Source organism: Phyllostomus hastatus, unplaced genomic scaffold (assembly GCF_019186645.2).
Source record: "Phyllostomus hastatus isolate PE091 unplaced genomic scaffold, TTU_PhHast_1.1 phas_scaffold_216, whole genome shotgun sequence".
NCBI lineage: Eukaryota > Metazoa > Chordata > Mammalia > Chiroptera > Phyllostomidae > Phyllostomus > Phyllostomus hastatus.
The window spans coordinates 16,629,077-16,656,241 of NW_025334018.1; the positions used below are offsets into that span (position 1 = coordinate 16,629,077).

The following is a 27,165-nucleotide window of genomic DNA, read 5'->3' on the forward strand; positions in this document are numbered from 1 at the left end:
GACTTGAAAAGAGATTTGTACACTCACATTCATAGCAGTATTACTCAAAAGAGCCATAGAGGTGTAGGCAACCCAAGAGTCCACCAAGGGGTTAGTAGGTAAAGAAACTTTGGTATACAATACAACGGAGTACTATTGAGCCTTAGAAAAGGAAGGAAATGTTGACATCCTACAGCATGGATGATCCTTGAGAGTATTATGCTGAGTGGAATAAGCCAGCCACAAAGAGACAAATACTACTTCCACTTATAGGAAGTCCCTAGAGTTGTCAAATTCATAGAGATACGAAGGGGAATGGTGGTGGGCAGAGCAGAAGTGATGAGTTGTTTAATCCAGAATTTCAGTTTGGCAGGATGAAAGAGTTAAGGAGATGGGATGGCAGTGACAGTTGCACAACAATGTGAATGCATGTAATGACGAATTATACACTTGGAAAGTGGTTAAGATGATAACATTTATGTCAAGTGTATTTATTTTTAAAAATTGTAATAAACAACATGTACACTCAAGTACTACTTTATATACCAAATGTTAAGCTATTTTAAATTTGTTGCCAATAACTTGTGTACGTCTCTCATTTCCTCCTGGTGTGTAAAACTCGCCCCTTTCTCTTGGGAGAGTTTCCTGAGATTGCAAGGCCAGCAGATAACACAAAGCAATCCCTCTGCCCTGTCCCATAAGACGATTGTTTCCATTCCTTACACTCCATTTATAGTAGTGTGCTCAAAATAGGTTTCCGGGTGTTATGGTAAATATTACACAAGCACAGTTATAAGTCAAGACCAAAAAATACGCTTTTTACCTATTTCACACATTTTGCTTCGGCGTGTCATTCAAACCCTGGACGGAAATCCAGCCCACAGAGGCAGGCCCCGCCCCCTCGGCGAGCCAATCAGCGGCGCGCCCGGGAAGACGCACAGCTGTGGGCGGAGCGAGTCGCTGAGCGCGAGTCGGAGGCTGGGCGTCTGCAGAAGCGGTCCTCGGTGCGAGCTGGTGTCTCTCTTCTGGAAGAGGTCTGGGGTGGCGACTGCGGACGTAAGTGTCGCTGCGGTTGTGTGGCTGGCTGGCGGGCTGTGTTGCGGGGCTTTGGGGTGTCCCGGGCTGGTTCCGGGGGCGGCGGAGAGGCGGCGGCGCTGCCCGCTGGATGAAGTCCGCGCGCTCCCGCGCTGGCGGGCTGTTCGAAGCGCTGCGTTTACCGGGGAGGGCGAGCCCCCGCCCCCGCCCCCTCGTCCCCCGGCCAGCGGGCCGCCTCATCTCCCGGACCTTCGCGGTCGCCGATAAGCTTCGCTTCGCTGTTCTACGAGCGGCCCGGGGAAGCGGGACGGGCGAGTGCGTAGCCGACCCGGACGAACGTTGGTTGACTTGTTAGAGTTCGGTTATCTCTGAAAACTTTGCGAAGCGTTTGAACAATCACCGTTGTCAGAAATGCCCGGATTTAGTGGTGGGGAATTTTGAAAAACTCCAGATAAATGTGAAAGTTCGAGATACATGTTTCCTGAGTGGTGAACAAGCAGTCAGGTGTTTCCGACAGCGCTGAGGAATGTGGGGCCCCGGGGCGGCTTCACGGTTATCATCTTCACCTGGGAGCTGGCTAGGCTCGCGCTCCGGCGCGAGGGCCACGGTCCCAGGAAACTGCGTCTGCCCACTGCTCCCTGCCTTGCAGCCTCGTGCGGTGCCTTAGAGTTTAGGAGGAAGGCGGCAGAGAGAGGAGAGGAGGCTGGGCGAGCTCTGGAGAGAGCGCGCTTGCAGGCTCCTTTGCCCGAGGCTTTTTATCTTCCTTTGCCCAGCGGAATCCTAGGGAAAGTCTTAACAGAATGTTCATTAGCTTTCCAGGCGTGTCCTTCACTGTGGTGATTCATTAAAATATGTGTATAGTGAGGTCAGGTTATTTTCTGATTCGGTTAATTTTTAAAGAAAGTCATTGAAGCCGGACCCGGACTTAGGCGGTTCTGTTCCCAGAACAGCCTGGGATGTGCAAACCACTTATTTGCTCCTAAGCGCCCTTGGTTAAGGAAGATAAAACCTTGGGAATCATTAGCTGACTGTAAATTGCCGAAATTGTTTGGTCTTGTATGATTATCTTGTTTCAGTTTCCCTTAATCCACGTGTCAAGGAATTACCCTAGCTTCTCACTGTCCTGCCTCACTGACACTAGCTAGCTGAGTGACCTTGGGCACCTTGTTTTCCTCATGTGTAAAATGGAGATAACAGCAGTAGTACTTCCAAGAGGTTTTGGGAGGTTAAAGGAATGAATGCATGTAGCAGTGTTTGGCGTAACTGAAGACTAGCTTTTAGGATTATATATACAGTGGTACCTTGGTACTTCTGGTTCATTCGTTCTGGAACTTGTAATGAGTATCCAAATGGATCAGTACCCAACAAGCAACGAGTGATGATGCATTTTCTCTTGTTGGTGCTGTGGGGTCTGAAAAAAGTTCTAGCAAGTGAGACAAGTCTCTAGCAAGTGCTGAGTGCTGAAATATTTTTTTCTTGTCAAAATGCAATGAGTACAGGGTCTGATCAGTCCTGAAGCCTACAAATACCGAGGTATGACTTATTATAATTTTGTTATCAGTGTTAAAGCTTGACCCATATGAAAAATGATAAAAAGTAGGAACTGGGGGAGAGAGACCATTACTAGCAAGTATTGGATTCACAGGTGCCACCATCGAGCTGAACCAGCATGGGTGGTTGGGTTACTCGTCCTCTTCACTTCCCAGAGCTTGGTCTGTGGGCCAACATCTCTGCCAGCACGGGGAACTTGGGGAAATGCAGACTCTTGGGCCCACCTCAGACTTACTCAATTAGAATTGGTTTTTAACAAGGTCCCCACCAGGGATAGATGCAGCTTTGTTTGGAGGAAGCATGAAATCAGTTTCGCAGGAAGTTCCAGCCTTAAGTCATTGACCCTGGGGGTTTGCCAGGAGGACTTGAATTTGCAGCTGACTCCACTAATGGGCCTCACCCCGGTCTCCCATCATTTCTGCTTTGCTCACCCTTGCCTGGTAGAGAGCTCTCCATCCCCTGTTGATCGGTGAGGATGTGGCGTGGTTGCCAGCAGCATGAGTTTGTGGGCATCGCAGTCAAAAATCACCTGTTTGAAAGGCTTTGAGTCACCTCCCTGGGATGACGCCCCTTCAGTGCTGTGTTTCCAGATCTCCAGTCTCGTTCCCACAGTGCACTGCTGGCCTCTGGTGGCTATTTCACCGTCTGACCTCTGGTTTAGAGGTGGGGGGGCAGATAGAAACATCTATACGAGAGAGAAACATCAATCTGTTGCTTCTCGGACACACCCTGACTAGAGACCAAACCTACAATCTAGGCATGTGCCCTGACTGGGAATCGAACCTGTGACCTTTTGGTTTATTAGATGATGGCTCCAAGCAGCTGAGCTGCACCGGGCAGGGCTCTTTTTTCCCCTAAGTTAATGATATCCTGTTATTGCTGGTGGTGGACCTAGAAATCCTGGACTCATGTTTGTCATCGTGCTTTTCCTTTCCCTTTCCCTTTCCCTGAGCTCAGTCACTGAGGCCTGCAGAATTCGTCTTCAGAATGGGTCATGTGTGCTCTTCCTGTCCTCCCTGCCACCACTCTTTCCAGCTCACATCCTTTTTCTGCTTCAGTCTCCTGTTGGGCTCTGAATCCGGTTTTCTCCACAGTCTGTACCCTCAATGCTGGTGTCATCTTCCAGCACCCTTGAAAGCAGTAGTCAGTCAGGCTTTTCACTTGGGCGGTGCCGTCCCAGCCTGCGTCGCCATGCCCTGTCCATCCTGCCTCCCTGGCATTTACTGACCGTCTTCCATGCGCCAGCCGCTGGGTAGGTGTGGGGCTTGGAGATGTGTAGGGGCAAGGTGGGGACGTCATCGGGAAGGGGAATTCAGATTTGAGTAAGATGTCACCTTTGCTCTAACAGTTCACATCTCGGGCCAGTGGTTTGCTGCCTTCACTGCATGTTGGAGTCACCTGGGGAGCTTCCAGAATCCCAGTGCCTGGGTCGCACCCCCGAGGATTCTGATTTAATTGCACTGGGATGCAGCCAGAGGGGCGGGCATTTTAGAAGCTCCACAGGTGATTCTCCTGCACAGCCCAGCTTGGGAACCGCTGTGCTAGCTGATGAGACAGACCAGTAAGGAGCTAATTTCACTGTGTGTTTTCCCAGAGGGATAAACACACTAGAAGCACAGAGTAGCGTAGGTCAGCCTGGAGTTACTTTCAATCTTACAATTTGACTGTATGTCATTTATGGGCAGGACCCAAAGCTTTCTTATCTTGGAACTCCCTTACCGTACGGATCCTTATCCGTGACAGGGCTGCAGCAGGCTGCCCAACAGAAGATGCTGAAAACCTTCCATATCTGCACTGTCCAGTGTGGTAGCCACTAGCCACGCGTGTGAAGCAGGAACTGAATGTTTTAGTTTACTTAGTTGGTTTAAAGGTAAATAGCCCTATGGGTCCGATGGCTGCTGTGTTGGACAGTGTTGAGTAGAGGAGGTAGTCCAGTGCTGAAACAGTTTGACAGTGTGTACGGAGAGGCTTAGATGGAGCAGGATACCTTTTTCTCAGTGGTGTGAGAGTACACTCACCTCATTTGAATCTTAATTTTAAAATAAAAATATTTAATTCCAGTTGACACATATTATGTGTCAGGTGTATAAGATAGTGATTGGACATTTATATAACTTTTGAAGTGATCACCCAGATAAATCTAGTACCCATGTGGCACCATACATGGTTATTATAATATTCTTGAGTGTATTCCCTATGCTGTAATTTACATCCCTGGGACTGTGTTTATGATTAGCAATTTGTGCAACTTAATCCCTTCTTCTTTTTACCCATCCTCTCAACCCCCTTCCCATCTGGCAGCCATCAATTTCTTGTTTGTTTCTGTTTTGTTTGTTTTTTAGATCCCATATGTAAGTAAAAAGTGCCCTTGTCTGTTATACTTATCTCACTTAGTACTCTCTAGGTCCACAATATCCTCTTGTTGAAAATGGCAAGGTTGGCTTTATTTTTATCTCTGGGAAATATTACATTTTATATATGTGTTGGGTTGGCCAAAAAGTTCATTTAGCTTTTTCTGTGAGATGGTTCAAGTAGTGCTTAGTTGTCTTTAACTTTATTCAAAACAATTTTGTTAGACTGTATTGTGACAGTTGTCATCAGCGTGCATTTTAAAAAACTTAACAAAAGTGATGAATTTTTGTGCAGCTATGTTGATACTGAAAATGGAAGAATATATACATTTTCAGCGTATTATGCTTTATTATTTCAAGAAAGGTAAAAACTCAACTGAAAACACACACAAAAAATGTGTGCAGTGTATGGAGAAGATGCTGTGACTGATCAAACGTGTCAATGGTGGTTTGTGGTGTTTCTTGGTACTGTTGACATTTTGGCCAGATAATTCTTTGCTGTGGGGCTGTCTTATGGATTGGAATGTGTTTAGCAGCACCCCTGGCCTCTCCCCACTAGAAGACGATAGTGGAAGATAGCCTACATACTCAAAATATCCAAATCATAAAATTATTGGTGAAAATGAAAAAATGTCTTTTATTTTACAGGAAAAAGTAAACAAACTTCTTGGCCAATCCAATACCACATCTATGTCCATTTGTGTATCAGAAAGTATTTACGTTGCTTCCATATCTTGGCTGTTGTAAATAGTGCTTCAGTGAACACAGGGGTGCATATAGCTTTTCAAACTAGTGTTTTAATTTTCTTTGGATAAATAACCAGAAGTAGAATTGTGGGCTCATATGGTACTTCTACTTTTAATTTTTTGAGGAACCTGCATATTGTTTTCCATAGGGACTGCACCAATTAATAATCCCACCAATAGGTACAAAGAGGTTCTCTTCTCTCCATATCTTCACCAGCACTTGCTTGTTGATTTACTGATGTCATTTGTTGATTTATACCCATTTTGACTGGTGTGAGGTGATATCTTGTAGTATAATTTGCATCTCTCTGATGATTAGTGATGCTGAGCATCTTTTCATTTGTCTGTTGGCCATGTGTATGTCTTCTTTGGAGAAATGTCTGTTCAGGTCCTCTGCCCATTTTTCCAATCAGATTGTTTGGGGTTTTTGGTATTAAGTTGTATGAATTCCTTATATATTATATTTTAGGTATTAACCCCTAGTGGGATGTATGACTGGTGAATATCTTCTCCCATTCAGTAAGCTATCACTATGTTTTGTTGATAGTTTCTTTGACTGTGCAAAAACTTTTTAGCCCTGGCTGGTGTAGCTCAGTGGATTGAGCGCAGACTGCGAACCAGACATCGCAGGTTCGATTCCCAGTCAGGGCACATGCCTAGGTTGCAGGCCATGGCCCCCAGCAGCCGCACATTGATGTTTCTCTCTCCCCCCCCCCCCCGCCTTCCCTCTCTAAAAATAAATAAATAAAATCTTAAAAGAAAACTTTTTAGTTTGATATAGTCCCATTTGTTTATTTTTTATTTTGTTTCTTTTGCCCAAGGAAATGTAACAGAAAAAATACACTAGTGGGCAAAAGTAGGTTTACAGTTGTGAGTATGTAAAGCCAGAGTTTATTCTTATTGTCTATTAATTATTATAGTATTTATTTGTATTACAACTATAAACCTACTTTTGCCCACCATTGTATTACTAAGAGCAACGTCAGAGAGTTTACTGCCTATCTTCTAGGAGTTTTATGATTTTGAGTCTTAAATTTAGATCTTTAGTCAATATCGGGTATTCTTATATAACTGTAGGAAGGTGGTCTAGTTTCATTCTTTTGCGTGTATCTGTGCAGTTTTCCCATCACTTTTTATTGGAGAGACTGTCTTTACCCCATTGTACGTTCTTGCCTCCTTTCTTATAGATTGACCATTTAGTTGTGGGTTTATTTCTGGGTTCTCGGGCTTATTTCTGGGTTCTCCATTCTGTTCCATTGGTATATATCTCTCTCAATTCCAGCACCATGCTGTTTTGATTACTGTAGCTTTGCATATTTTATTAGGTAGCGTGATTCCTCCAACTTTTTCTTCTTTCACAAGATGGCTTTGGCTATGTGGGGTCCTTCTGTCATTCCATATAAATTTTAGGATTATTTGTTCTAGTTCCATGTAAAATTGATATTTTGATAGGGATTGCATTGAATCTGTAGATTGCCTTGGGTAGTATGGACATTTTAATCATGTTAATTCTTTTTATCCATGAGCAAAGTACAGTCTTCCATTTATTGGTATCTTCTTCAGTGTCTTAGTTTTTTAAGTATAGGTCTTTTACCTCCTTGGTTAAATTTAATCCTAGATATTTTAGTCTCCTGAAACAATTGCAAGTGGGATTGCTTTTTTTTAAATTTCTCTTTCTGATGGTTATTAGTATATGAAATGCAACTGATTTCTGAATATTAATTTTGTTTTCCGGCCCTGGCTGGCGTAGCTCAGTGGATTGAGCGCAGGCTTCGAACCAAAGTGTCGCAGTTTCAATTCTCAGCCAGGGCACATGCCTGGGTTGCAGGCCACAGCCCCCAGCAACCGCACATTGATGTTTCTCTCTCTCTCTTTCTCCCTCCCTTCCCTCTCTAAAAATAAATAAAATCTTAAAAAAAAATTTTGTTTTCTGCTACTTTACTGAATTCATTTATTCATTTTAAAAATGTGTTCAACATTTAATAATTCTTTTTTTTTATAAAGCAAAGATTTTTAAAAGATTTTATTTATTTATTTTTAGAGAGGGAAGGGAGGGGGGGGGAGAGAGAGAGAGAAATATCAATGTGTGGTTGCTGGGGTCCATGGCCTGCAACCCAGGCATGTGCCCTGACTGGGAATCAAACCTGTGATACTTTGGTTCACAGCCCGCGCTCAATCCATTGAGCTACGCCAGCCAGGGCTAATAATTCTTTTTTATATATATATTTTATTTTTGGAGAGAGGGGAAAGGAGAGAGAAAAAGAGGGAGGAAAACATAGTGTGTGTTTGCCTCTCATACAGCCCCCACTAGGGACCTGGCCTGCAACCCAGGCATGTACCCCGACAGGGAATTGAACCGGCGACCCTTTGGTTCACAGCCTGCACTCAATCCACTGAGCTACACCAGCCAGGGCAGCATTTAATAATTATTTGTTGTTGTTATTGTTGTGATACTATTATTTTAAAATATACTTTATTGATTATGCTATTAAAACATGTACAGTAAAATGACAGCAAACTCACAATTATTAACAACCACACCTAAAACAAAGACAAAAGCAAACTAAGCAAACAACTAGAACAGGAACAGAACCACAGAAGCAGAGATCACATGGAGGATTAGCAACAGGGGAGTGGGAGGGGTAGAAAGGGGGAAAAGGTACAGAGAGTAAGCGGCAAAGGTGGTAGGTACAAAATAGACAGGGGGAGGGTAAGAGTAGTATGGGAAATGTAGAAGCCAAAGAACTTATAAGTATGAACCATGGACATGAGCATTTAATAATTCTTAAAAGGCTTGTTTAAGAACAGCCATTCCCATTTATTAGTTCTAATAGTTTTTGTGGTGGACTCTTTAGGGTTCTCTATGTACAGTATCATAGAGATACTGTGCAAATAATGACTTCTTTATTTCCAATTTGGATGCCTTTTATTTCTTTTTGTTGTCTGATTGCTATGGCCAGCGCTTCCAATACTATGTTGAATAAAAGTGGTGACAGTGGACATCCTTGTCTTGTTCCTGATCTTAAAAAACTTTCAGCTTTTCACCATTGAGTATAATGTTAGTGGTAGGTTTGTCATATATTGTGTTGAGGTGTGTTCCCTTTGTTCCCACTTTGCTGAGAGTGTTTATCATGAACGGGTGCTGGATTTTGTTGAATCTTTTTTTTTTGCGTCTATTGATATGATCATAATGGTTTTTATCCTTGCTTTTGTTTACATGGTGTATCACGTTAATTGATTTGCAGATATTGAACCAGCTTTTGATCCTGGGAATAAATCCCACCTGATCACCATGTATGATCTTTTCAGTGTATTGCTAAATTCAGTTTGCTCAATTTTTGTAGAGGATATTTGCATCTGTGTTCATCAGGGATATTGGCCTATAACTTTATTTGTAGTAGCTATGTCTACTTCAGTGTCAGGGTAATGCTGGATTGGTAAAATGAGCTTGGGAGCCTTCCTTCATTTTCAGTTTTTTTGAAGAGTTTGAGATCATTCTCTGAATGTTTGGTAAAATTCATATGAGAAGCTATCTTGACTTGGGCTTTTGTTTGTTGGGGATTCTTAAAAATTATATTTTATTGATTATGCTATTACATAATTTTTCCCTTTACCTCTCTCCCCCCACTCCCTTATGCAATCCCCACACCTTTGGTCATGTCCATGAGTCATACGCGTAAGTTCTTTGCTACTCCATTTCCTATACTGTCTTTTACATCCCCATGGCTATTCTGTAGCTATCAATTTGTACTTCTTAATCCCCTCACCTCTTCACCCATTCCCCAAACTGACCTCCCATCTGGCAACCATCAAAACACTCTCCATATCCCTGATTCTGTCTCCATTCTTCTTATTTGCTTAGTTTTTTAGATTCAGTTGTTGATATGTGTTTATTGTCATTTATTTTCATAGTTGTGATCTTTTTCTTAAGTCCCTTTAACATTTCATATAGTGATGTTTTGATGATAATGAACTCCTTTAATTTTGTCTTGTCTGGGAAGCTCTTTATCTGTCCTTTGATTCTAAATGATAGCTTTGCTGGGTAGAACAATCTTGGCTCTAAGCCCTTGCTTTTCATCACTTTGAATATTTCTTGCCAATTCATTCCAGTCCTTTGAGAAATCAACTGACAGCTTTAAAGGAACTCCTTTGTAGGTAACTTGCTGCTTTTAAGATTCTCTCTTTAGCTTTCGGCATTTTAATTATATGTTTTGGAGTGGGCCTATTTGTATCCATCTTATTTGGAACTCTCTGTGCTTCCTGGACTTGTGTGTCTATTTCCTTCACCAAATTCAGGAAGTTTTCTTTCATTATTTTTTCAAATAGGTTTCTAATTTCTTGCTCTTTTTTCTTCTGGCACCCCTATGATGCAAGTGTTTGCTTGAAGCTGTCCCTTAGGCTGCTTATACTATTCTGGTTTATTTGGATTCTGTTTTCTTCTTGTTTTTTTTTTTCTTCCTTGTGTTCTAAATCATTGATTTTCTTTTTGGCTTCATCCACTTCATTATTCATTCCCTGTAAATTGTTCTTTATTTCAATTAGTATATTCTTCATTTCTGCCTGGATCTTTTTTTATGCTGTTGAGGTCCTCACAAAGTTCCTTGAGCATCCTTATAACCAGTGTGTTGAACTCTGCATGTGAGAGCCTACTTCTCTCCATTTCTTATAGCTGTTTTTTTGGAGTTTTGATCTGTTCTTTCATTCGGGCCATCTTTCTTTGTCTTCCTCATTTTGGTAGCCTCCCTGTGTTTATTTCTATGTGTTAGGCAGGGCTGCTATGACTCCCTGTCTTGGTAGTGTGGCATAATGTAGTCATTGTCCTGTAGGTTCAGTAAATGGCACAGCCTGCCCCATCACCCAAGCTGGGTACTTGAGGTTCGCCCTCCTATAGTTGAGCCTGGATTGCTTTTGGAAGGTCAGTGGGAGGGATTTACCCAGGCTGATCAGCTGCAAGTGTGGCAGGAAAAGAAAAACTCCAGAAGTTCCTCTGTAACTGTAACACTTGCAAAATTTCACACAGGACTGTAGAAGCTGACCAGTCGTCACCAAGGCAACGGCCAGTTATCTCAGGGTCGTACACTAACTCCCATGATAAGCCCCTGTGCTCTGTAGCTTCTGCAAATTTCCTCCTGCGTTTTGCTCTTTTGTCTCCCATATAAGGTAGCTAGACCTAACTTCCACATTTAGCTTCTGTAACCTTGCTTCGCCACGTAGGCAGGAAGCCCGGGACTAAACCCCGGGAAAGTAAAGATCGGGGCTCAGAATTTGGGATTCCCCTCTGAGCCCCTGGGTAATAAAGTTTGTGCTTCGTCATCTCTCCGCGTGTAAGTGATTTTCTGCAACACAAGGACTAGCTGTGATCACTAACCACCAACCTCCACCCTTGGTGGAGGATCAGCTATGCAGGTGTAGGATGGTGGTACTTTGATGTGGTCTGTAGCTGTCCACTGAATGTGCAGGCCGAGGTCAGCCACCAACTGTGTTCTTCCCAGAGCCACCCAGCATGTCACAAAGGAATCTGCAGGTGGCTGCTACTTGTGCTCAGCTTGGAGGTTCCCAGGTAAATCCAACCTGTAATCTAAGGCTGGCTGCTGCTAGTGCCATGCCTGGAGCCACTGATCAAGAGGTATGGGGGCTAGGGTCCCACTGAGGCCAGCTGTTGCTTGTTTGAGAACATTAGGAGAATGCGAAGCATGAGCTAAGACAAACCACATATATGGAAAAGCCACTGGAAACAGCTCTGGTGGGTCCGAAGTTGGGTGGGGTGGAGACTCAGGAAGTCACCAGGATGGGCAGTCCCTGTGAGCCAGGTTGATGAAATCTCAGATATGGCAACCAATTGCTGGCTGTCTGGGGAAGGATTCAGAAAAGGATCAATAGCCTGTGTCCACCCTTCTGTCTGGAAGAAAGCTGTCCCCGAGCTCTTTCTTTGATGCCAGACACTTCAGTTCCTCCTTGAATGCCACTGGTGCCTTTCAAGCTGCTACCTGGTGCTGGAGCTCAGAGGGAATGAATCTGTGCGAGACTGTGTGCAGACCCTTCAAGAAGAACTTCTTGGGAATCCAGTAGTTTCTTCTACCAACTCAATTCCTGCTGGTTTTTACAGCCAGAAGTTATGGGGGCTTATCTTCCTGGCCTTGGAACCCTGGGCTGGGACTCCTCACTCTGGAGATATCCCTCTCGAATTTTTATCCACCACACATGGATATGGGACCAGCCAGTTGTGTGTCTCCGCCCCTCCTACAAGTCGGGATGGCTGTGGTTTCTTTAGTTCCATAATTGTCGGACTTCCATTCAACTCAGTTTCTGACGGTTCTGAGTGATGGTTGTTCTATAATTTAGTTGTAATTTTGATGAGGTTGTGTGAGAAGGTGAGCCATGTTTTTACTTATACCTCCATCTTCCCCCATTGAGAGTTGTTTGATTACTGATTCGATTTTGTTAGTAGTTATCAATCAGTTCAGATATTCTGTTCCTTCCTGACTCAGCATTGGAAAATTGTGTGTTTCTAGGAGTTTATCTATTTCTTTCTGGTTGTCCAGTTTTGGGGCATATAATTGTTTGTAGTATTTCTTTATATTTCTGTGGTATTGGTTTTTACTACTTCTTTTTTATTTCTTATTGTATTTATTTGGGCTCTTTCTCTTTTTCCTTGTTTTTAAAATTAAAAACAGTTTAATAGGTTGGAGTGTTTTTAAACAACTGTTTTGCTTTCAGTCAAGATATTTTGACTTCCTAGTATACATTCATAGCTTGTTCCAAATTTCCATCCTAATACTACCAAGTATTGATTATATTGATACTACCTTGTCAAGGTTTTAACATTTCTATGCACTTTTTAAAAATAAATGTTTTTCCATTTTAGTTGATAATACAAATTTATATATCAGGTATACAATGTAGTGGTTAGACATTTATATAACTTATGAAGTGATCACCCAGATAAGTCTAGTAACCACTCAGTACCATACATAGTTACTACTATTCTTTTTTTTAAGATTATTTATTTATTTTTAGAGAGGAAAGGGGGAGAGAGAGATTGAGAGAGAGAGAGAGAGAGAGAGAGATCAATGTGTGGTTGCTGGGGGCCATGGCCTGCAACCTAGGCATGTGCCCTGACTGGGAATCAAACCTGCGATGCCTGGTTTGCAGTCCACGCTCAATCCACTGAGCTACGCCAGCTAGGGCAGTTATTACTATTCTTGACCATATTCTCTCTGCTGTACTTTGTATGCTTGTGATTGTTTTCATAACAGGAAATTTGTACATCTCAACCCCTTCCCCTTTTTCACCCATCTCTCCCATCTGACAACCATCAGTTTGTTCTCTGGATCAATGAGTTTATTTCTGTTTTGTTTGTTTATTATTTTAGATTCCAGATGTAAGAGAAATCCTTTGCATTTTTGTGATGATGCTTTTACTTCTCTTTCATTTCTGATTTTAACTTATTTGGATCCTCTATTTTTCTTGATAACTCTGGCTAAAGCTTATAAATTTTGTTCATCTATTCAAAGAACCAGCTCTTGGTTTCATTGATTTTTTTTTCTTTTGGCATTTGTTTGTTTGTTTTGAGACTTCATATATTTCTTCACTGATCTTTTTTCTTTTTTCCTTTTAATCACTTTGGATTTTGTTCTTCCTTTCTAGTTCTTTTAGTTGTAAGGTTAGGTTACTTATTTAAATATTAATTCTTTCTTGACATACATCCCTGTTGCTCTCAATTGCCTCTTAGAACTGTTTTGGTTGTTTCTCATAGATTTGGAGTTACTGTGTTTTCATTCTCATTTGTCTCAAGGTACCTTTTGATTTCTTCCTTGATCTTGTTAACCCATTCTTGTGTAGTAGGAAATTATTTAGCCTCAGCATGTTTCTGTGCTTTTCAGTGTTCTTTAAAAGAAAAAAAGTTTTATTGTTCATGCTATTAAGTTGTCCTAATTTTTTCCCTTTTGCCCCCCTCCGTCCAGTACCTCCATTCCCTTCAGCAATCCCCCTCCCCTTAGTTCATGTCCATGGGTTGTACATATAAGTTTTTTGACTTCTTCTCCATTTCCCATAGTGTTCTTAACATTCCCCTGTCTATTTTGTACCTATTTGTACTTCTTAATCTGTGCACCTTTCCCTCATTCTCCCGCGCTCCCTCCCAGATGATAGCACTTCAAATGATCCCATATCTATGATTCCGTTCCTCTTCTGGTTGTTTGCTTAGTTTTTTAGATTCAGTTGTTGATAATGTGAATTTGTTGCCATTCTAAAGTTCATAGTTTTGATCTTCTTTTTCTTAGATAAGTCCCTTTAACATTTCATATAATAAGAGCTTGGTGATGATGAACTCCTCTAGCTTTACCTTGTCTGGGAAACACTTTATCTGCCTTCAGTTCTAAATGATAACTTTGCTGGAGAGAATAACCTAGGTTGTAGGCCCTTGCTTTTCATGACTTGGAATACTTCTTGCCATTCCCTTCTTGCCTGACAAGTTTCTTTGAGAAATCATCTGGCAGTCTTATGAGAACACCTTTGTAGGTAACTCTGTGCTTTTCTCTTGATGCTTTAAGATTCTCTCTTTATCTTTAACCTTTGACATTTTGATTATGATGTGTCTTGGAGTTGTTCTCTTTGGGTCCAAGTTATTTGGGACTCTGTGCTTCCTGGACTTGTATGTCTGTTTCCTTCACCAAATTTGGGAAGTTGTTTTTCATTATTTTTTCAAATAAGTTTTCAGTTTCTTGCTCTTCCTCTTCTCCCTCCGGCACTCCTATGATTCAGATGTTGGTACGTTTGGACATGTCCTGGAGGCTCCTTAGTTTATCCTTTTTTTTTTTTAATTCTTTTTTCTTCTTGCTTTTTTCTTATGTTTCAGTTCATTGATTTGAGTCCCGGCTTTATCACTTCCACAGTTAATTCCCTGAGATTTTTCTTCATTTCACTTAATGTAACCTTCATTCTTCCAGAGTTTTCCTTATGCTGTTGCAGTGCCCATGAGTTCTTTGAGCACCATGCTAATCAGTGTTTTGAACTCTGTGTCTGATAGGTTGGTTATCTCCAACCTTTTGTTTAGTTCTTTTTCTGGAGATTTGTTTTGTTCTTTCATTTGGGCCATATTTCTTTGCCTCCTCAAGTTGGCAGCCAAACAAGTGTGTTTGTTTCTGTGTATAAGGTAGAGCTGCTTTTATTCCCTGTCGTAGTAGCATGGCCTATTGTAGTAAAGTGCTCCCATCTGGATGAATGTTCAGTCCTTGGTTATCAAACTTCCGTACAGCTCGATTTTCTGAGGAATCTGGGTGTTACTTGTTTTGTGATCTAGCTGTAATTTTTCCTGTAGTTGGGCAAGGAGGCGAAGTGTATTTACCTACGCCTCCATCTTGACTGGTAGTGCCCTGATTTTCAGGTGTTCTTGTAATCGATTTCTGATTTCATACTATTTTGATTAGAGAAGATGCTCGAAAGGATTTGAATCTTAAATTTTTTGAAACTTCTTTTGTGGTTTAACATGGTCTATCCTGCATAAATGGGCATGTGTACTCAGAAAGAATGCCTATTTTTGCTGCTTTTGGGTGATAGGTGCTGAAAGTGTCAATGAACTCTGTGTGGTCTAATGTGTCGTTGAAGGCCACTGTTCCCTGGCTGGTGTTTTTCTGGTTGACCCGTGCACCGGTGGGCAGTGGGTTTGTGAAGGCCCCTTCTGTTACTGTTGCTCTCCCCCTTTATATCTGTCAGCATGTGCTTCATATACGTAGGGGCTCCTGTGTTGGGTGTGTAGGTGTTTGCAGGAATTATATCTGCTTGTCGGGTTGATTTTTAAAAAATCATTGTGAATTACCCTTCTTTGTCTCCTGTCACAGCCCTTGTTGTAACATCTGTGTTATCTGATATAAGTATTTCTACCCCAAGTTTAGTTATTTTTCTGTTTGCATGAAATGTTATTTCTATCCATTTACTTTCAGTTTGTCCTCTCTCTAAAGTGGGCCTATCATAGGCAACATATGTACAGGTCTTTCTTTTATCCATTCAGTCACCCTATGTCCTCGATTGGGGCAGTTAGTCTATTTACATTTAAAATAATTATTGACAGGTATGTGGTTATTGCTATTTTATGAATTGGTTTTAGATAGTTTTTGTGGTTCTCCTCTTTTCCATAATTTTCTTCCTTTGTTATCTTGTCTGTTGATGACTTCTTACAGTGTTGTGTTTAGTTTCCTTTCCCTTTATTTCTTCTATTTTGTAGATTTTGGTTTGTGGTTACCATGTGCTTTATATATACCAAGCTATGTTTATAAGCAGTCTTTTAGTTGATGGTTGCTTAATTTGAATACATTCATAAACCCCTACAATATTTACTCATCCTTTCCATGTTTATTGTTTTTGTCATTTTTTATTTTGTGTGTTTGTGTGTATCCAGTAATGTGTTGTTGTATTTATACATTAACTTCTTAGTTTTTCTTTGTCTTTGTACTAGCTTTACAGTTGCTTGATCCACTGCTTCTACTGTTTGTCTTTGTGAGTGTGAATTTCTTCCTTACTGTATTTTGTAATTCATATTTTGATGTTTGCTTTTCTACTTAGCAAAGTCCCTTTAAGATTTCTTGTAGTGATGGTTTAGTGGCGATGAACTCCTTTTGTCTTTATATCTCTTTATGTAACTATTTATATCCCCCGTGTTCCCAGTGCTCTTGCAGCTCCCACACCTGCACTGCAGCCCATAGCAAGTGAGTTTGGCTTGGGCTCCTCGAGGGGAACATCTAGGCCTCTGGCAACCCCTTGTCTTTTTTTTTTTAAGATTTTATTCATTTATTTTCAGAGATAGGGGAAGGAGGGAGAGAAACAGCAATGTGTGAGATAAACATCTATCAGTAGCCTCTCACACCCCCCCAGCTGGGGACCTGGCCTGCGACCCAGGCATTTGACTTGATTAGGAATCCAACCAAGCCACCTTTTGGTTTGTGTGATGAAGCCCAGACCACTGAGTCACACCAGTCAGGGCCTGCAGCCCCCTGTTTTCCTCAGATGCGAACCCTGCTGGTTTTCACAGCCAGATGTTATGGGGTTTTCCCTTCCCAGCACTGATGACCTGTTGTAGGGATCCTGGTTTGAGCTAGGACTTCCTTACTTCTCAGGGGGAACCTTTGCAGCCAAGGTATCCCTCCCATTTCCTAATTGCCACACTGTGGGTGTGGGACCAACCCATTTTGTGTCTCAGCCTCATCTACCAGTCTTGACATGGCTTGACATGGCTGTGTATCCTTAGTTATACAATTCTTTTTGTCTAGTCTGCAGGTGTTTTTTTAAGATTTTATTTATTTTATAATTTTAAAAGATTTCATTTATCTATTTATTTTTAGAGGGAGGGAAGGAGGGAGAAAGGGAGAGAAACATCAATGTGTGGTTGCCTCTCATGCACTCCCTACTAGGGACCTGGCACAACCCAGGTGTGTGCCCTGACTGGTAATTGAACAGGAAACCCTTTGGTTTGCAGGTTGGCACTCAATTCATTGAACCACACCAGCCAGGGCTATTTATTTTATTTTTTAAAGCAAGGGGAAAAGAGGGAAAGGAAGGGAAACATCAACATGAGACAGAAATGTAGATCTGTTGTCTCTTGTGTGTGCCCCACTCAGGGACTGAATCTGCAACCCATTCATGTGCCCTGATCAGGATTCGAACTGGTTACATTTTGCTCTGTGGGATGTTGCTCAATCCATTGAGCCACACTGGTCAGGGTATTTTTTTTTTTTTTAACCAGCAAAAGCTGATTATGAAAGTAACAGATGTAGAAGAAGTGAGCCTCCTGGACTTTGTGCACTTAGGAAAAAAGTTACGGAGGCAAAAGAAGGGCCCTTGGAACTTTGGAGAAAGAAAGCAAAGGTACGCACTTTGAGGGAAGGAAAGGGGAAGGGAAGAGCAAAGTTGGGGGAATGCTCCAGAGAGAGCTGCTTGCAGGCGGTTGTTAATGATGGCGGCGCTCTGATGCAGTTGTGATCTCGATGTGGTCGTGGGAGGAGGCGAACACTACTTACTTAGTGCCATCTTTACTGGGGTCTGGGTCTTCATTGTGCACCTTTCATGGTTCCCATTTGTTAGAAAGCAATGGGGGCGATTTGGTTAAAATACCTGTTTTTTTCTATAAGAGTTTTACTTAGAAATCACTCACATACAATTCATCCATTTAAAGTTTATATTGCAGTGGTTTTTAGTATATTCACAGATGTATGTGTCCATTGCCACAGTTTTAGATCATTTGTCATCACCTCAAAGAGAAACCCTGTACCATTTAACTAACACATTTTTGTCCCTTATCATATCCCTAGCCCTAGGTACCTATGAATCTACTTTCTCTATATATAGAATTGCCTATTTTGGACATTTCACATCAGTGGAATCATATAATATGTTTTATGGTGGCTGGCTTTTTTCCACATACCATAATGTTTTCCAGGTTCCTCCATATTGTAGCATGTATCAATACTTCATTCCTAAAAATACATTTTTATTCTTCTTTATGGCCTAATAATATTCCATTCTGTGGATATACCACATATTATTTGCCCATTCGTCAATCAGTGGACACTTTTTCCCTACTTAGTGGATATTGTGAATAATGTGGCTATAAATATTTGTGTACAAGGTTTTTTAAAAATTCTTTTTTTAATATATTTTATTGATTATGCTATTACAGTTGTCCCATTCCCCACCCCCCCATTCCCCTCTACCCTGCACACCCTCTCCCACCCACATTCCCCCCCTTTAGGTCATGGCCATGTGTCATAAGTTCTTTAGCTTTTACATTTCCCATACTATTCTTGCCCTTCCCCTGTCTATTTTCTACCTACCGTCTATGCTACGTATTCTCCATACCTTTTCCCCGCCTCTCCTCCCCCCACTCCCCAGTAGCTAACCCTCCATGTGATCTCCATTTCTGTGGTTCTGTTCCTGTTCTAGTTGTTTGCTTAGTTTGCTTTTGTTTTAGGTATGGTTGTTAATAATTTTAAGTTTGCTGTCATTTTACTGTACATGTTTTTTATCTTCTTTTTCTTAGATAAGTCCTTTTAACATTTCATAAGATAAGGGCTTGGTGATGATGAACTCCTTTAACTTGACTTTATCTGAGAAGCACTTTATCTGCCCTTCCATTCTAAATGAAAGCTTTGCTGGATAGAGTCATCTTGGATGTAGGTCCTTGCCTTTCATGACTTGGAATACTTCTTTCCCGCCCCTTCTTGCCTGTAAGGTCTCTTTTGAGAAACCAGCTGACAGTCTGATGGGAACTCCTTTGTAGGTGACTGCCTCCTTGTCTCTTGCTGCTTCTAGGATTCTCTTCTTCATTTTAATCTTGGGTAATATAATTATGATGTACCTTGGTGTGCTCCTCCTTGGGTCCAACTTCTTTGGAACTCTCTGAGCTTCCTGGACTTCCTGGAAGTCTATTTCCTTTGCCAGATTGGGGAAGTTCTCCTTTATTATTTGTTCAAATAACTTTTCCACTTTTTGCTCTTCCTCTTCTCCTTCCCATACCCCTGTAATTCGGATGTTGGAACATTTAAAGATGTCCTGGAGGTTCCTAAGCCTCTCCCTCCTTTCTTTTGAATTCTTATTTCTCCGTTCTTTTCTGTTTGGTTGTTTCTTTCTTCCTTCTGGTCCACTCCATTGATTTGAGTCCCAGTTTCCTTCCCATCACTGTTGGTTCCCTGTACATTTTCCTTCATCTCACTTAGCATAGCCTTCATTTTTTCATCTAATTTGCGACCAAATTCAACCAATTCTGTGAGCATCCTGGTTACCAGTGTTTTGAACTGTGCATCTGATAAGTTGGCTATCTCTTTGTCGCTTAGTTGTATTTTTTCTGGAGCTTTGATCTGTTCTTTCATTTGGGCCATTTTGTGTGTGTGTGTGTGTGTGTTGATGTGCCTGTTACATAGTGAGGGGTGGACCCTTAGGTGTTAATCAGGGTGGGGCAGCCCAGTTACTGGGTTGTAATGCTGTATGTGGGGGAGGGGTCCGAGAGGGAACTGTGCTTGCTCTGGTCTCTGTTGGATTTCAGCTCCTTCTGCGCTTCCCCCAAGCAAATAGGACCTTTCTAGTACTGATTCCCAGGTGGGTGGACTTACGCACTTTCTAGGACCCTGTGGGTCTCTCCAGCGCACTCTCCTGTGAGGCTGGGAGTCTCTCCCAGCACCTCAACCCCCACAGGTGTTTTCAATCGGTGATTTGAGTCTTTAGTTTCCCATGCTGGGACCCTGGGTTGTGTGGTCTGTCCCGCTCCTCAGTTTCGCCTGGTTTATCTGTGTGTAAATGTGGGACCGCTGGGTCAGCCAGCCACCTTGTGCCATGCCCAGCTTCACAGTGACTGTCTTGCTGGGTCTTTCCTTTGCCACCCTGTGCCCGGGGTCTGCCAGCCACTGCCTGCACGCCCGGTGCCACTGTTTTTATTCTGCCGTGACCCCCTCTAGGCTGTCCGACTCCGCTCCTCTTACCGGTCTGGATGAATGTGTCTATTTTAACTCCTTGCTTGTCCGACTTCCACACAGTTCAATTTTCTGTCAGTTCTGGTTGTTATTTTGTTTCTAAATTATTGTTGTCCTTATTTTGGTTGTGCGAGGAGGCACAGTGTGTCTGCCTACGCCTATATCTTGGCCAGAAGTCCATGTGTACAAGTTTTTATGTGGACTTATATTTTCATTTCTTGGTACATACCTAGGGATGGAATTGCTGAATCATGTGGGAAATCCTAATTTTCGTTTTGTCTTAATGAGAATGGATGTGTATTTATTTGTGAATATCATCTTGCTAAGTCTTTTTTCAGTTCAGAAAGAAAGCATTATCTTAGCACTAGAAAGTCGTAGACAGTTGTTATTACAGTTTCTTGTAAAAGTAATTACATTTCACCGTGTTTATTATGGATTGTTCTTGGTCTCCATGCAGGATGCTGTGTTCTCGGCTGCTCTGTGCGTGTCTGTGGCTGGTAACCGGCTACGCACACGATGACGACTGGATCGACCCCACTGACATGCTCAACTATGACGCAGCCTCAGGAACGATGAGGAAACCTCAGGTATCGGCAACCACGCGTGGGCGCGTGCAGCCTCGCCAGTGCCGTGACGGAGACGGTCTGTGCGTGTGCGTGTTTGCTCAGCACTCTGCGAGGCGTGTGGATACAGTGGTTAGCAGTCACACAGGATCTTTCATGACACTCCTAGTCTAAGATCATTTCAGTTTTGAATTTGAGTGTAAAACCCATCAGCTAGTAAACTAATTTGATTTTAGTTATCAGTTAGTATTTGAGACTTACCTATTGGGTAGTTCAATACAGTTGAAGAACAAGCAAAGTCATAAAATGATGAAATTAAGCACTGGCTGGTGTGGCTCAGTGGATTGAGTGCTGGTCTGCAAACCAAAGGGTTTCAGATTTGATTCCCAATTAGGGCACGATCCTGGGTTGCGGGCCAGGTCCCCAGTAGGGGGTGTACAAGAGGCAACTACACATTGGTGTTTCTTTCTCCCTCCCTTCTCTTCTCTAAAAATAAATAAAATCTTTTAAAAAAGGTTAAATTAAAATTTTAGTCTTCATTAACAATACGCTCTTTTTACAACTGAATTAAGTGATATTTTAATTATTTTTACGTTTCATGATTCTGAAAAGCCGAAGTCACGATTTGAAGACTCCTTTGGCGTGGATCCGTATAATGTGTTTATGGTAAGCTTCGAGGAGGGGGTGTGGTTAACAGGGTTTATTTAAATACTTTTATCCCCTCACCGTAATTATGTTAAAAACCTGTACTAGGGCACTAATACGGTACTGATGAACTTGGAGCAAATAGTTTTGTGCATTTGAGTTCAGTTCTTTTGTTTTTGTTGACGGGTACAGTTTTGGCAGGAGGACAGCCTGACAGTGACCCGCCGTCTCTGCTTCTTTCCGTCTTCAAGGTGCTTCTGTGTCTGCTGTGCATCGTGCTGTTAGTGGCTATCAAGCTGTGGACATATGTTCGGCATTATACCAAGTTCATATGTTCTTTATTGGTACCTTTTCTTGTCCATTCAACATGGGATTGAATGTACTTATATAAGGTATTAGGTGGAAGGTTTTAAAATGTAAATATGTTCTTTCATAATAAGAGAGAATCCATTTAGAGCTAGTATCTAACCTTGCATCAGGTGAGGGGTGGAGGCAGGGGTTGGAGATGGGGGTGTGTAATTGGCAGGTGCTCTAGGTGCCTGGTTTTTGGGTCCTTGAATAGTTAGGTGGGGAACATTGGTGTGGGGATTGCCTGAGGGAGTGCTGGCTGGAGGGTGGCAGAGGGGGTAAAATTGGGATAACTGTAATAGCATAATCAATAAAATATAATTTTAAAAATTACTTATATAAAGTAAGTGAAAAAAACTCTTGCATATATTAAAAATTGTTAGTATTTTTACTCTATTTTTTTATATTTATAGATTTTAGAGAGGAAGGGGGTGGAGAGAGAGAAGCGTTGATTTGTTGTTCCACAGAGTTATGCATCCACTGGTTGATTCTTACATGTACCCTGACCCAGGATGGAACCTGCAACCTAGGTGTATTAGGATGACATACTAACCAACTGAGCTACCTGGCCAGGGCAAAATTTGTTACTGTTTCAGAGTCATTTTGCTAATAAACATATAGTTTATCATTTTTTCTAGGAAAAAAATATTTGTTAAGTGATTTTCATATTTTTAAAAGTTTATGGCAGTATTTTCATTTATGTAACACAACTTCAGCCTTAGCCCAGTGAATTTGACCCATTGTACGTGCTTTAGTCTTTTGAGGGGAAAAAAATGAAGTTGCTTTTACCTTTTTTAGGCACTGGGGGGTACCTTCATCAACCTTGTCATGGATCCATGGAAGTATATTGGAAAAGGAACTGGTCAATTTGTTACAGCACTCATGAAGGAGATCCCGGTGCTCTACCAAGTTGTACTGTTCATCATCGTGGCCCTGGGCGTCCTGGTCAGTACAGAGCGCCGTGGACCCTGGGGTTTACGGAACAAAGCACTTCTGAGTCATTAGGCTTCAGCAAAGCGCCTGGTGGTAGGAGAAGGTGGTTTTCGGTGGTACAGCTTGATTCATACCTCGCGTGTGTTCCTCCTGAGCACGGACATGGTGCTCAGCTTGGCTTGTAGATGCCATGACGGTGATTTAAAATACGACCTTCTTTTAAATTGGTTCTTTGCGCTTGGTGAATTAATACAAAGTAAATTGTTTACATCCTCTTTGAGAAGATGGGCCTCCTTGTCCCAGTCCGAGTTTTTGCAGCACTGAGTCGGAGCAGCCTGGGGTTGTACAGCGTCAGGAAGGGTGTGGGTGGAAGAAGGCGAGAGCACCGGCGGTCTGGGGACCAGGAGCAGGCGTTCCTGACAGGGGGATGTGCCTGGCCCCTTCCCCACAGTGTCTGGCTTTCTGTGCCGTCGGTGTTCAGCCCTGGCCCACACAGAGCGGTCGTCATGTAACACAAAACCTAAGGACCTCAGGTGTGCCTCTGAGTGTCTTCCCTCAGGACTCAAATTCACCGCCACTTTCAGATGGTTGCTGCTGTGGGTTTTGTTTCCGTTTCTGGTTACAGGACGCAGTGGTTTGGGGGCGTGGGTTTGCTAGGTGACGTTAGGTGTGTGACACTGTAATTTCAGTCTCTGACACTGAAATTACGTGCAAAGCCCGTCACCTCTTGTCATTTTGTCTGCCTGAGGAGAAAGGCCTTGGCTGCTTCTGTCTTCACAAAGGAGCATCTCTAGTTTACAGAACATTTTGTGTCTGGGACCCGTGCATTCCCAAGAATTGGAGGCCACAAAGGCTCTTATTTATGGGGGTTTTATTTATTGATACTTGACATAGTAAGAATTAAAACTGAGGAAATTTTGAAATACCAGTCTGTGCGAGCACACTGCCCGTGAACCACCAGCGAGGAAGTCCATGAGGCCCGGGAGACTCCACTTACGCTCGGGAGGGGAGGGAGGCTCCTGCCTGTGTGTCGTGGGCAGTGGGGACCGCCCAGGTCCTCCCGGGGCTCGCCGGCCCCCCCTTGGAGAAGTGCTGCCGGGCGTTTCCATGGACCCTGACTCAAAGCCTGTTGGGTCGCAGCTGTGACTGAGGCCAAGTTTGTATGGCAGTAAAAAAGAAAAGAAAAATGAACCTGCAGGAGAATGTTGACATAATGATGTACAACTTTGAACAGTTTTCAGCATTTACCTCCTGTGATGGGTGTGAATGGAGAAAACATATGCTCAATTATGAGACAACGCTTTCCAGTGGAAATTTCTAGGCTTCAGCCTAACCACCATTGTTATAATGTGGTCAGAATGCATCTAGATGATTGAAGTGTCTACTTAATACCGAGTGATTTCTCATTTTCATTGGCTACCCTGTAGTAGAGACCTCTAATGAAAAAAGTTAAATTAGCATGTTTGTATCCACAAATGCCACAAGTTAAATTACATAAAATTTGTTAGCACCCTGAATAAAAAGCCCTTGATAATTTTGTTGTAAGTCAGCCATTAAGTACTCAGGAGTACGTGTGTCTTTTCCTTCTAGGGTTTCTGCTATGGTGCTGGGAACTCACTTCATTTGCTGAGATGTTCAGGTGGTCCCAGAAGAGAGCCATACCAGGGTTTTCAGCCAGGTGACCAGCGCCGGCAGCAGAGAAATGACTTCAGACCCAGTGGCGGAGCAGGTGATGCAGACTCTTACTGTGGGGGCCAAATCGGCCCCTCTGAGCAAGGCCCTTATGACAGAATGTCTGAGGGTAAGAGACATGTTTTGAAAGAGAGAGATGCTGACTTGAGAATTCACACTGGCCACGAGAGCCCTGAAGTGCTCCCGGTGTCTGATTTACCAGAGACGGACATGAGAGAAACGCCCCAGGTGTCTGATTTATCAGACAGAGAGTGGAGAGAAGTGCTTCCAACGTCTGACTTGCCAGACACAGAGACGCGAGAGCGCCCCGAGGTGGTGTCCAGTGTAAGTCAGCGACGGTTCGTGTTCTGTGCCTTTGCTCGAGGCCTCGGTGCTCCCTGTAGACCTGTGGGTAACTGACCTGCCCTGCTCTGTCACTGCGGTCCGGTCATGCATGCGCTGTCCTCCTCGCTGTGGTCAGGAGTTAGTCCGGATTTTCATGGCAGTTTGTTAGCACAGGTGGGAATTCCCAGGAGACCACCCAGTGAGCATTCAAGAGAGAGAGAAGGGAGCCCCGGGGGCGGCCGAGCCCCGGGGAGCCCAGAGCAGAGCTGAGTCTCAGCTGGAAGAGGCGGCGGGGGACCTAGAACCTCGGCTTCCCAAATCGGTATCGTTGGCCGGCCTCACTGTGCTTCTGACCTGCAGGATGTGAGGACTTCCCCCCACCATTTCGACTGTTTAAAGGCACATTCCCATTTCTGTGTGAGACAGGGATTTGTATTGTCCTTTGCAAAGTTTAAGTTGCACGTGTAAAAGCCTGAAAAGTAGCTATGAACACAATAGAGCCGAAGGAATTAGACCCCGTTTCGAAGGAGCTAGTATACGGACAGGTATCCGCGTGGGTCTGGAGAACGTGGAGGCGTCCTTCCGGCTTCTGTAGTGAACGTGGATCTGACAGTCATCTCAGGAGTCCTCCGGTGACGTCCCACTCCACTTAGCCTGAACGCCAAATTGCCGTGTGGCCTGGGGCCCCCGCTGTCTGCCCGCACCCCACCTGTTCCTGCATGGCCCCTCCTCGCTTGCTCCACTCCTGACCAGTCCTTGAACTCGGAGCCTTGGTGCTGGCTGTTCATGACCCGGAGCCGTTCCTCCGGCGTAGCCCACGGGCCCCACTGCCCCAGCCCACTTACGGCGCGATGCTTTGTTTGTTAGTTTGTTGCCCGGGGTTCTCTCCCTGACCTGCAAGTACGTTCCAGCAGGGCCCGGGTTTGTCTGGTCTGTTCCCGCGGTGTCCCCAGCACCCAGAACTCAGCATGTATTCAGACAGTGTTTGTCTTCTCACCAGGCAGGAGGAGTCGGCAGTTCGGGTCCCCTGGTCCTGACCAGGGGGCTCGTCGTGTCCCACTCTGCCCAGCACGGTTCCATGAGGCTGGGTGTTTACACCTTTACAGTCCGGCACTCCAGATGAATTCAGCGTTGCATAGAAGCCAGTTAGGCGTGATTAGTAGCCTTCCCAGTGTGTCACTTAAACAACTGAAACAAAATGTACTCTGTACTTTCTAGCCCAGAGGGACTGGTGGAGGCCCAGGAGAACACTCACCCTCGGAGAGGCACTGGAGCACTGCAGGCAGCCGGCCCCCCCTGAGCTCACCTCTGGCCGGGAGGCCTCAGGGAGCGTGGACGGCTCGGCAGCAGCAGGGAAGGCCCAGCTCCAGACTGATGCCAAAGGCAGCCCCGAGGAGGGCAGCACCGCCAGCCCGGCAGGCCCGGCTGCCGGAGCCGCAGGAGCCGCAGGAGCAGCAGGTGGAAGGGACCCGCCCGGTGGCCCGTGTGTCTAGAGGAACTCGGACTCGAACCGCAGCTTGGAGGCGGTCTTTTTGTGTTGGGATTTTGTGATGTAAATTTTTCACAGCCATTTACTACAGATACTTGATACTACAAAGTGGCCAACATAAACATTAATATTTTTACTGACAATCAGAATTAACAAACACACATGTATTTCTGTTTTTGTTTTTGTTTTTAACTTCTTCCCTCTGTTTTATCTTCTACTGGATGTGAAGACACACCCCACGAAGTTTGAAGTGTGAATTTTGGAACAGGATCTCATCAGTGACCCTGTGGCAGGCATCACTAAGTCTGGATAATTCAAGCCTTATGGAACTAGGGTCATTGAATGTTTATAGACACATGTGGGACCCAGGTCACCCTGAGTGTGTGTTGCCTGGGAGACATCCTGGGGCAGCTACTTTAGTTGAGCTAATCTGTTAATTGTACCTGGCGTTGCAAAAGTGGCAGGTACTCACAAACCATTTTGAAGGAAAGTCCACTATAGCCACCTTGACCTTAGAATCCCCAGAAAATAGTGAAAACTGAGAACAAGTATTAAAACACCCCCTTTTAAACATGCACTGCATTGTAACATAGTAAAGTCTCAGGGACAGTACCCGTTGCCTTTCCGGGCAGCCCTGAGGTGACTTCAGCCCTTTTTGACCACCACTGGGGGAGAGAACCCACTCCCCAAGGTCGTGCACTTAGAGGTGTAGAGAGAAGGTCTTCATACTGAGCTAAAATCTAGTGTCCTAAAGCAAACAACACAGATTAAAGGCTTGCACATATAAGGTCTTTTCAGAAGGTATCCAGGCATGTGATAGGAAAAATAGAGACCTTTATTGAACAAGATGCAAGATACAAGAAACATTGTACATAGGACAATGATGTTTCAGTCCTCCTCAGAGAAGGCACCTTGGGACTTCACACAGTTCTCCCAATTGCCATCAGCTGCCCCACCGTATTTTCCTGAATCTCATCAACAGTCTGAAATCTCTTCCCTTTCAAAGGTGATTTTAGGTTTGGGAAAAGACAGAAGTCACAGGGCACCAAATCT

At 43.5% G+C, this 27,165-nt stretch overlaps 1 protein-coding gene across 1 annotated transcript; it reads left to right on the forward strand.

Moving 5' to 3' along the window:
- The first annotated feature begins 928 nt into the window (after positions 1–928).
- Positions 929–26,174, forward strand: LOC123804633 (chloride channel CLIC-like protein 1). Its single transcript, XM_045816993.1, has 7 exons — positions 929–1,035; positions 20,576–20,705; positions 21,294–21,347; positions 21,578–21,670; positions 22,473–22,619; positions 24,198–24,623; positions 25,842–26,174. The coding sequence occupies exons 2-7, from the start codon at positions 20,577–20,579 to the stop codon at positions 26,172–26,174; spliced, it is 1,182 nt and encodes a 393-aa protein (XP_045672949.1). The 5' UTR covers positions 929–1,035; position 20,576.
- The last annotated feature ends 991 nt before the right edge of the window (positions 26,175–27,165 follow it).

Bases quoted from the DNA above. Each gene is read 5' to 3' on its own strand.
- LOC123804633 (XM_045816993.1), top strand. From the start codon at position 20,577: ATGCTGTGTTCTCGGCTGCTCTGTGCGTGTCTGTGGCTGGTAACCGGC. The intron at 20,706-21,293 runs GTATCGGCAACC...GATTCTGAAAAG, and splicing joins GAACGATGAGGAAACCTCAG to CCGAAGTCACGATTTGAAGA. The intron at 22,620-24,197 runs GTCAGTACAGAG...TTTTCCTTCTAG, and splicing joins TCGTGGCCCTGGGCGTCCTG to GGTTTCTGCTATGGTGCTGG.